Source organism: Oryctolagus cuniculus, chromosome 10, assembly GCF_051225735.1.
Source record: "Oryctolagus cuniculus isolate XC-2025 breed Fujian yellow rabbit chromosome 10, ASM5122573v1, whole genome shotgun sequence".
Lineage (NCBI taxonomy): Eukaryota > Metazoa > Chordata > Mammalia > Lagomorpha > Leporidae > Oryctolagus > Oryctolagus cuniculus.
The window spans coordinates 68,870,955-68,882,353 of NC_142876.1; the positions used below are offsets into that span (position 1 = coordinate 68,870,955).

Below are 11,399 nucleotides of genomic sequence, written 5' to 3' on the forward strand. Positions count from 1 at the left end.
CAGTGTGCCGGCGCTGCAGGCGGAGGATTAGCCTATTGAGCCGCGGCGCCGGCCCAATAAATTCTTTTTATAAAAAAATTAGCCGAAATAAATCTCTCAGCATCATTTACTTAATAAACTATCATTAATTAGCAATCAGGCCATTCAAGGATAACATAAAATACATTTTGTGCATGTTTATTATGGGCCATTCACAACGCAAGGCCACATAAATGTTTTGCATAAACGCCAATTTCATTTAATAATCACAGGAACCCAGCAGTGAGCCCAATTTTTTTAGATGAGGAAAGTGTCCAGTCCCTCAGCGAGTAACTGCCACCACAGGCAGCACCAGAGGCAAGGACAGCCCAATAGCAAAGAGCTGGTTCCAAGCCTGAGCCACAGAGTCACAATCTGTGGCTGTAGAGGGCTTAACTCACTACGCCACAGAGCTGGCCTTCCAGCCTATGTTTTAAAAAGAACAAGTTAATCCCAAAGAAAACAGAGTAAGAATAAAATCCCAAAACAAACAGACTACGCCAAACGTTAATTCTTTGAAAAGATTTAGTAAGTGGGCAACTACTGATGAAAGGCATCAAGAAAAAAGGAGAGAAAGGACCCAAAGAAACAGTCAATGATAAAGGAATTCAAAGATTAGAAAAATATGGGAGTATAGTAAAAAGAATTTAATTCCAAAGTTTTTAAATATGTATCTCCTTAAGAATACATCAAAAAGGAAAAGAAGCCCTGACTAAATCTAAAACTTAAAAAAAATCAGACTCAGTAGTGGACAGTCTCTCTCCAAGGAAAGACCAGATCCAGATGACTATACTGGCAAAATCTGCCGGGTATTTAAGGAAGTGGGTTTCCAAAATGATATAATCACTGCCAGATACTATAACCAAGGGAATACCCTCCAATTTATTTCATAAATTGGGTTAAATCTTGATTCCAAGGTCTCATGAGGACACTATGATGAACTGTGATTGTAAAATCTAGTAGCATAGTTCACCACATTAACAGATAAAGGAGGCTAATCCTCCGCCTTGCGGCGCCGGCACACCGGGTTCTAGTCCCGGTGGGGGCGCTGGATTCTTTCCCGGTTGTCCCTCTTCCAGGCCAGCTCTCTGCTGTGACCTGGGAAGGCAGTGGAGGATGGCCCAAGTGCTTGGGCCCTGCACCCCATGGGAGACCAGGAGAAGCACCTGGCTCTTGCCTTCGGATCAGCACAGTACGCCGGCCGCAGCGCGCCAGCCGTGGCGGCCATTGGAGGGTGAACCAACGGCAAAAGGAAGACCTTTCTCTCTGTCTCTCTCTCTCTCACTATCCACTCTGCCTGTCCAAAAAAAAAAAAAAAAAAAAAAATAGATAAAGGAGAAAACTTATAGAATCATTTCAATAGAAAGAAAAATAATTGTACAAAATTCAAGTAAATATTAGCATAACCACAATTAAAGGAAACTGCCTTTAAAACTGCCAAAACTGCAGCAGGCAACATCCTTAACAGTGAAACAGCCAAACTTCGCACAAAAGCAGGAGCATAACCATGTCTATTATTGCTGCCGCCTCTATCGAACACTGGTCCCAATCCTTTCAATAATAAAAGAATGCTATATAGAAATTACAGGTACTGGAAACGGAGAATCAAAACTGCCATTATTCACAAACAACACGATAATTTACATAGAATACAACATGCAGTTAATTTTTTCAATTTTTAAAATTTATTTAAGGGACAGGGAGACAGATTTGTGGAAAAAGAGCAACTATCTGTTTGTTTACTCCTCAAAGTCCTGTAGTGGACGGTGACTGGGATTAAAGCCGGGAGCCGGGAGCCAGGAGCCAGGAACTCAATCTGGGTCTTAACACTTCAGGGGCCAGAACCCAATCACCTGAGCCATCTCAGGGTGAGTGCAAGGGCCCAAGTACCCAGGTCATCAGCAGGGAGCTGGATCAGAAATACAGCAGCCAGGATGGGAACCAGTGCCCATATGGGAGGCCAGTGCTGCAGGTGGAGGCTTAATCTACTACCTCACAGTGCCACCCCTCCCATGTAAGTTTTTAGAATGAGAATTCAACAAGGTGTGTGGATTCAAGTGCAGTTTATATAAATCAACTGCATTCCTATACAACAGCAACACAGATTAGAAAATATAAATGTAGAGGGCTGGCATTATGACGCAACGGGTAAACCGCTGCTTTTGACATTGACATCTTATGTGGGTACAAGTTTGGTCTTGACTGCTCCATTTCTGTTCCAGCTCTATCTGCTAATGCACCTGGGAAATCAGTGGAAGATAGCTCAAGTGTCTAGACCCTCTGCACCCACCTGGGATACGTGTATGTGTTTCCAAGCCACTGGTTTCAGCCTGGCCTAGATCTGGCTGTTGTAGCTATTTGGGGAGTAAACCAGTGGAAGGAGGATATCTCTCTGTCTCTCCCCACTCCCCAGTCCTCTCTCTCTCTCTCTCTCTCCTTCTCTCTCTCTCTCTCTCTCCTTCTCTCTCAGAAGACCATAAGTGGAGAATTGAACAACACTTGGCAGATATCCCAGACATATACAAAATACTCCATCTAACAACAGCAAAGAAATTCTTAATAAATACTTAAAAAAAACTGCAATCCTATAATATCATTTCTAGTTACACTGGGTGAGTGGATTATATGGCGGTCACCCGCCCAGCCCCTGCAGGATGTCTGCTTTAGTTCATTCCAGGAGGAAACAGAGGGCCAGGGAGGCAGGGAGCTTTTCCGCAAAGTCGGCTTCAGCTTTGGTATTCTTGCCAACCTACTGGGTTTAAGGAGTTCCGGGTTAAGAGTTAAAAAACGGTGGCACCCAGACCATCATTCAGGAGAACAGGAACTCATTGCCAGGTTCCCAGAGAACTCCTTTCTCAGATCTGAGGATATGCAGGGTTTCAGCTGAGCTCCCCTGGCCAACGTCAGTCCTGCTGCCTTGACCCCATTTCCAGGAGGGGCTATGGCCAGAGGGAGTGCAGAAACCAGAAATGAACAGCAAGAAAAAACAGAAAAATTCACAAATATGTGGAAATTAAACAAATTCTTAAAGAACCAGTAGGTCAAAATTTAAAAAAAAAAAAAAGACAAGGGATGTTCAAAAATACTTGAGGCAAATAAAAAGCAACATACCAAAATGAATGGAATGCATCATAAACAGTGCTAAGATGTAAATTTATAGCTGTAAATGCTTACTCTAAGAAAGAAGAAAGGAGACAGGCATTTGGCACAACAGACAGAACTCTGCTGGGGAAACCTGTATCTCATAGTGTAGTACCTGGTTTCAGTCCTGTCTCTGCTTTTGTTCCAGCTTCTTGCTAGTTAATATATACTTTAAGAAGCAGCAGGTGATGACTCAAATACTTAGGTGTCTGTTACCCATATGAGAAACCTGGATTGAATTACAGATCCCTGGTTTTGGTCAGGCCCAGCCCCAGTCCCAGCTATTGCAGGCATTTGGAGAATGAACTAGCAGATAAAACATCTAGATCTGAAAAAAAAAAAAAAAATTCTGATGTCATGAGTCAGAAGACTTAATATTGTTCAGATTTTAATACTACCCAAAGCAATCTACATAGTCAATGCAGTATGTATGAATTCTCCAAAAACAGTTTTAAAACAATAGTAAAACTCACTCTAAAATTCATACAGAATATCAAGGGCTCCAAGGAGCTAAATCGGTTTTTTAAAGAACAAAAATATAGACCTCTCATCATCTTATTTCAAAACTTAGTAGAGTTACACTAATCAAAACAACATTATACTAGCAAACACAAAAAAAAAAAAAACAGATATAGAGCAACAGAATAAAGGGCCTAGAAATAAAGCTCTTATGTATATAGTAAAATGATTTTTGACACAGACACCAAGGTCATCCAGTGGGAAATGACAGTCATTTCACTAAGTTATATTTGGAAGACTGGATATCCACATGCAAAAAGAAAAAAAGGGGGGGAAGGAAGGAAGGAATTGGACTGTTATATTCAAAAAACTCAAGGTGGATCAACCCATATGTTATAGCGAAAGCTTTTCTTTTCTTTTTTTTTTTTTTTTTTTGTAAGGTTCATGTTATTTGAAGGGCAGAGTTACAGAGAAGCAGGGGCAGAGAGAGAGAGAGCAGTTTTCCATCCACTGGTTGACTCCCAAGATGGCCTCAATGGCTGAAACTGTGCAGATCAGAAGCCTGTAGCCAAGAGCTTCTTCCAGGTCTCTCACGTGGGTGCAGGGGCCCAAGGACCTAGGCCATCTTCTACTGCTTTTCCAGGCCATAGCAGAGAGCTGGATCAGAAGTGGAGAAGCTGATACTCGAACTGGTAGCCATTTGGGATGCCAGCACTACAGGAGGCAGCTTTACCCGCTATGCCACAGTGCCAGGCCGCTGTAAGAGTTTTAAACTCTAGGGGCCGGCGCTGTGGCTCACTTGGTTAATCCTCCGTCTGTGGTGCCGGCATCCCATATGGGTACCAGGTTCTAGTCCCGGTTGCTCCTCTTCCAGTCCAGCTCTCTGCAGTGGCCCGGGAGTGCAGTGGAGGATGGCCCAAGTCCTTGGGCCCTGCGCCCACATGGGAGACCAGGAGGAAGCACCTGGCTCCTGGCTTCGGACTGGCACAGCACTGGCCGTGGCAGCCATTAGGGGAGTGAACCAACGGAAGGAAGACCTCTGTCTCTCTCTCTCTCGCTGTCTATAACTCTACCTGTCAAGTAAATAAATAATAAATTTAAAAAAATAGAAAATAAAAAGTAAGAAGAGTTTAAACTCTAAAATTTTAGAAGTAAACACAGGGGAAGAATTTAATGACATTAGACTTGGCAATGATTTTTACTTATGACACTAAAGGCATAAGTAACAAAAGAAAATAGACAAATTGAATTTCATTAAAATGGAAAACCATTAGTGTACCAAAAGACATTATCAACAGAATGAAAAAGTAGTCAAGCAAATAGGAGAAAACATTTGCAAATCCTGTATAAGATGAGCAATTACTCTCATGGATATGGAAACAACTCCTATAATTCAACAACAATAAAAAACCTGATTCAAAAATGAACCAAGAACTTGAATAGCCATTTCTCCAGACAATATGCAAATAGCCAATAAGCATATGGAAAACTGCTTGACATCAATTATCACAAAAAAATGTAATTCAAAATCACAGGTAGCCTACTTCACACCCATTAGGATGGCTAACATTAAAGATAACAAAAAGCACCAAATGTTACTGAGGATGTAGGGAAATTGGAACTATTCTGCATTAGTGATAGAAATGTAAAACTGGTACAACTTCCATGGAAAAAAGTAAATCAAATCCTCAGAAAATTAAATATGGGGTTATCATATAATCTAGCAATTCTACTTTTTTATATAGACTCAAAAGAATTGAAAGCAAATACTCAAACCTGTATTTCTTTGTTCCTCCATGTTCAGAGCAACATCGCTTACAGAAGCCAAAAGGTAGAAATAGCCCAAGTGCCCACTGATGGATGAATAGATAAACAAAACGTGGGACACACATTCAGTGGATTGTTAAGCCTCTAAAAGGAAGGGGATTTGGACACATGCTAGTACTTGACAGAACCTTGAAGACACTGTGCAAAGGGAAATAAGTCAATCGCTAAAGGATGCATTGTATGCTTCCACTTACATGCAGTTCATAGAGTCAAATGCATAGAAACAGAAGGTAGAATGAGGGTTGCCAGGGGTTAGGTTAGGGTGAGGAGGGAATGGAGAATTACTGTTTGACAGGGACAGAGTTTCAATTTGGAGGAAAAAAGACTTCTGAAATATGGGGTGGTGATGATTTTATAACCTTGTGAATGCACTGAACTGTCACTTAAAAATGACTAACAGTAAAGTTGGCATGTATTTTATCACCATTAAAATACAGAAAGACACAAGTGTTTGGAAGAACTCCAATTAGAAGGGAAATAAATTCAGAATGATGTTATAGATATATGAGAAGAAAACGTAAGTATATAACTTTTAAATTTATCATTGTTTAAAAAAATAAAGACAAAAAGTAGGGAATGAAAAGAAAAAGAATAAAAAGAATGACAGAGACAGTGAGAAAAATATATACATAATGGTCTCAAACTAGAACTCTGGGTGATAGGAACCAACACATTTCAGAGAAGAACTAAATAAAGTTGAGAGAATACTAAATTATTTGTAGTGTTTGAGGGAAGACATAGTTATTGATTCACTTGTGAGACTGAAAAATAGAAACCAGCAAGATAGGTCTTAATACTTATTCTTAATATTAAGAATAACTCACTAGAAGGACACAATTAACGCATAACTCTCAAACCAGCATTAGAAATTTTTACATAGCGGGAAGAAGACAAGAAAAAATGGAAGAATAAATAATACCTTAAATGGGTATATGAAATTCAGAAATAAATTTTGATGTAACAATAATTACAGAAAATGTAAATGTGAACTTACTGTACTAAAAAATACAGTAAATACAGGAATGGAATTAAAATGACAGAGAGGGGTGGAAATTAAGAGCATTTCTAGAATGTGCAAAAAACCTAAACAGCGGACAGTTAGCCCAAGACCCTGACGGCCGCGCCGCCCGGTGCGCTGCGGGGCGACGGAGTCCCCTCGCCCGCGCGCGCTAGGAGCGAGCACACGGGATGGGGAGGACGCCCCCAACCCCAGGCTTGAAGCCATCCACGCAGGAGCCAGGTCAGGGGGCGCAAGGGTCTCCCCTTCCGCCTTCGCCGTCGCCCGGGTCGCCGCCTCCCTCCAGCCCTGCCCGGGCGGCAGCGGCCCGGCTGGTGCGTCGGGGTGCGAGGCCGAAGGGCGCGGGAGCGGGGCGGGGGACGCTGGCCACTCACCGATGCGGCTGAAACTCTCCGACAAGGTTCTCCGCAACTTCTTCACGTGCCGATCTTTTCGGCCGGCTGCGGCTCAATCCGGTCACACAGCTGGACGACGCGGGCCCAGGCCACTTCCCCAAACTGGTCCAGAGCGGAGCGCAGACAGCGGCGAGGGCGCGCGGCGCGGGACGGCGGCGCCTCCGGCTCGTCCTCCTCACCACCTCCTCGCCGGCCGGCGGCGACGCGCAGGGCTCGGGGGGCGAGCGGCCCGGGCGGGCTCCGTTCGGGCCTGGGCCGCGGCTGGGCTGACCGGCGGGGGTGTTTGACGTGGTGCGGGGGCGGCCGCGCTCGCCGCCGCTGTGGAGGCTCCGCGCTCGCCGCCGCCACCCGGCTCACTTTTCCCTCCTTCGTAAAGCTGGCGAAGCGCGGCCGCAGTCGGAGGCTGAGGCGGCGGGCCCGGACGAGGTGCGGAAGCCGCGGGGCGCTGCGGCTGCGGGGAGAAGTTCTCAGCCCCGAGTCGCGGCGCCAGGCAGGGGAAGCCGGCGGCGCGGAACCGCCCCCTCGCCGCCGCCCCGCCCACCCCTCTGCGAAGACCCCGGGGCGCGGGGCTCCCGCCCGCGTCCGAGCCCGCGTCCTCCGCGGCCCTCGCGGGCCGGCGACACCCCCACCCGGCCGGCCGCCCCTCCCGAGCGCTCGGGGACCGCGACCGCCGAGGGCCGCGGGCCGCATCCCGGGACCGCGCCTCCGAATGCAGGAGCTGCTCGTGGACGCGGTTGTCTCCTGGACGCGCGCGGGCGGTGTGCGGGGGAGGCCGCCGCGAGTGCCTCCCTAGCTGGCAGGGGGTCGCGTGGGTGCCCCCCCGCCCCCATTGGTTGCAGGTGCAGGGGTTTCCGGCTAGAAAGCTTGGCTGCTCCGTGCAGGGAAAACCCGGCCCTCAGCCTGCTGACACCTCATTCGGACACTATGTTGCTGAATTGGAAGACCTGCGGGCTAAAAACGATTCTGACCTCAGTTTCCCAAACCTCAAAAGAATGAACTGACCTGATGGGGGAGGTTATTTTCAGTCAGTCCAAGACACTTTTTGGGTAAGGATCTTCCTCTTAATCCTTTGCGATGGAAGCCTATCAGAGTGATTCTGGAGTATGTAGGAAAAGAAGTGCCATAAGGAAAAAATGGTACACTCTGAAGCTACAGACAGAAACTTGAGCTAGCGCGAACATACATTTATCTAAAAAGGTGGAAGGAAAACTGATATGATAATATCATAAAAATATTATATGTGTCTTTTTGAGATTGGCTTATTTCACGAAGCATAATGATCTACAGTTGCATCTACTTTGTTGCAAGAAAACATTTTATTATTTTTTATGGCTGAGTATTATTCTATTGTATGTATATACCACATAAGATGAGGTGAAAAAAATTGAAGATAGTTTGACAAGCAGGACGAATTTTTTTCTCCTCTTCATTTTTAAAAGTAGTACTATAGAACATCACTGCAAATATAGTGCATATTTAACTGTTATCCATAAAGTAAAGTGACAGTAAAATTACCCTTCAAGCCTTTAGCTCTTAGAAATTAATAATAAGCAAATGTAATAAAATATTTTAAAACCTTTGTTGAATGTAATTCTGTACAAACAAAAATTGTCACATTAAATAACTATTCAGTGCCCATATGAAAGCAATTTTAACTGGGAAGAGCCCATATAGTATTTTTTCCACTTTTAACCTTTTTTTCTTTTTTTTAAACTTTTATTTAGTAAATATAATTTTCCAAAGTACAGTTTATGGATTACAATGGCTTCCCCCCCCCCATAATTTCCCTCCCACCCGCACCCCTCCCATTTCCCGCTCCATCTCCCATTCCATTCATTCAAGATTCATTTTCAATTATCTTTACATATAGAAGATTGATTTAGTAGATATTAAGAAAAGATTTCATCAGTTTGCACCCACACAGAACATAAAGTGTAAAATACTGTTTGAGTACTACTTATAGCATTAATTCACATTGGACAACACATTAAGGACAGAGATCCCACATGAGGAGTAAGTACACAGTGACTCCTGTTGTTGACTTAACAATTTGACACTCTTGTTTATGGCGTCAGAAATCTCCCTAGGCTCTTATCATGAGTTGCCAAGGCTATGGAAGCCTCTTGAGTTCACTGACTTTGATCTTATTTGGATAAGGTCATAGTCAAAGTGGAAGTTCTCTCCTCCCTTCAGAGAAGGGTACCTCCTTCTTTGATGGCCCATTCTTTCTACTGGGATCTCACTTGCTGTTTGTTTTTTTGTTTTGTTGTTGTTGTTTTGTTTTGTTTTTGCCAGAGTGTCTTGGCTTTCCATGTCTAAAATACTCTCATGGGATCTTCAGCCAGATCCGAATGCCTTAAGGGCTGATTCTGAGGCCAGAGTGCTGTTTAGGACATCTGCCATTCTATGAGTCTGCTGTGTATCCCACTTCCCATGTTGGATAGTTCTCTCCCTTTTTTATTCTATCAGTTAGTATTCTCAGACACTAGTCTTGTTTGTGTGAATACTTTTAACCTTTAAAAAAATTTTGCTAAAAAATATAAATTTCAAGCAAAGTCTTTTTTTGTGTATGTCTTCATTTTAGATGAAAAGAAATTGCAGGAAATCCAATCATACACTTCATTTTTCCATAGAAGCAGTAATTTCCATTGTAGCAGTAGATTTAACGGAATGATTCCCTCAATTTCCTCTTCATTTTAAGGGCATGGGCAAATTGTTAGTGAGGGGAGCTATTACGCAACTCAACATTATTATATATTTACAAGCATCTTCAAAGTTCATGAAAATGCGTTTTATGAAAAAACATTCATGGCAGCTGGTGCTGTGGTGTAATGAGTTAAGCCACTGCCTGTGGCACTGGCATTCCATATGAGTGCCAGTTTGAGTCCTGGGTGCTCCACTTCTGACACAGCTCCCTGCTACTATGCCTGGGAAAGCACTGCAAAATGCCCCAAGTACTTAAGCCCCTGCCACCCAAGTGGGAGACTTGGCTCCTTTGGTTGTAGTCATTAGGTAAGTGAACCAGTGGATGGAAAACTCTCGCACTCTCTCTCTTGCTCTCTCTCTCTCTCTCTCTCTCTCTCAACTCTGCCTTTCAACCAAATCTTTTGTAAAAATTAAAAAAAAAATAGCGGATTTTGAAAACTTTTTGCACCAAGATAAATTTATCAGGGCCATGTTTGTAGCACAGTGGGTTAAGCCATTAATGTGAAGTCAGCATCCCATATTAGATTGTGGGTTTGGCTAAGATATTCCATGATAATGGGAATCAAAAATGAGCAGGGGGCCAGCACTGTGGGGTAGGGAGTAAAGCTGCCACCTACAGTGCCAGCATCCCCTATGGGCACTGACTCAAGTCCTGGCTGCTCCACTTCAGATCCAGCTCTCTGCTTCTGCCTGGGAAAGCAGTAGAAGATGACCTAAGTCCTTGGGCCCCACACCTGCATGAAAGACCCGAAAGAAGCTCCTGGCTCCTGGCTTTGGATCAGTGCAGCTCCAGCCATTGCGGCCATTTGAGGAGTGAACCAGCGGATGGAAAATATCTCTCTCTCTCTCTCTCTCTTTCTCTCTTTCTCTCTTTCTCTCTTTCTCTCTCTCTCTCCCTACCTCTCTGTAATTCTCCCTTTCAAACAAATAAATAAATCTTTTTTAAAAATGAGCAAGAGTGACCACTCTAATATCAGACATAATGGAGTTTTAAAAAATTGTTAAAAGAGACAAAGAAGACCATTATTTAATGGTTAGGGGACCAATTCAACAGGAAGTGTTACATAGTAACTGTATATGCACCCAATGCTAGGGCACCTGGCTACTTAATTCCTAGGTATTTTTGGTAGATATTTTAGATTACTTTCTTGATTTCTTTCTCAGAAAATTCATTATTGCTGTATAAAATGCTACTCATTTTGTATGTTGCAACTTTAGTAGATTTGTGCATCAGTTCTAATGGTATTTTTGATGGAGTTTTAGATTTTTCTATATAGAGAATCATGTTTTCTTCAAACGGGGATATTTTTACTTTCTCCATTCTTATTTGTATTTTTTTTTTTTCTTTCGACTAAATACTCTGACTAAGACTTTCATGAAGTGCTATGTTGAATAAGAGTGTTAAAAGTCAAGAGTTCTTCTCTTACTCCATAGTTAGAGGAAACAATTTCAGCTCTCTCATTCAGTATAATGTTGACCGTGAGTTTTTTCACATATGTGTTGAGGTATGCTCTGCCTAAACTGAATCGGTTCAGGATTTTCCAGTGAGTATTGAATTTTATCAAACACTTTTTCTGCATTTATAGAGATGATCATATATGATTTTTGACCTTTATTCAGTTGATGCATGATGTTTACTGAATTGCATATGTTGGTGCATCCCAACATTCCTCGGATAAATTCCACTTGATCATGGTGTATGATCCTCGTCATGTGCTTTGGATTCAATTTGCCAGTATTTTGTTGAGAATTTTTGTATCGCCGGCACACTCGGTTCTAGTCCTGGTCGGGGCACCGGATTCTTTCCCGGTTGCCCCTCTTCCAGGCCAGCTCTC

At 43.4% G+C, this 11,399-nt stretch overlaps 1 protein-coding gene across 13 annotated transcripts in view; it reads right to left on the reverse strand.

Annotated features, from left to right (window-relative positions):
• LOC108177122 (uncharacterized) overlaps positions 1-8,512 on the reverse strand; it is a 197,054-nt gene extending 188,542 nt beyond the window's left edge. For 12 of the 13 annotated variants that reach the window (XM_089305346.1, XM_089305347.1, XM_089305341.1 and 9 more), the window contains exon 1: positions 6,838-8,510. In XM_089305346.1, coding sequence (XP_089161472.1) covers positions 6,880-7,548 — 669 coding nt within the window. In that variant the 5' untranslated portion in view covers positions 7,549-8,510 and the 3' untranslated portion in view covers positions 6,838-6,879. Of the gene's footprint in view, positions 1-6,837 lie in introns of all 13 variants that reach the window. The other variant, XM_089305350.1, reaches the window with a different exon arrangement.
• Between the last annotated feature and the right edge of the window lie 2,887 nt (positions 8,513-11,399).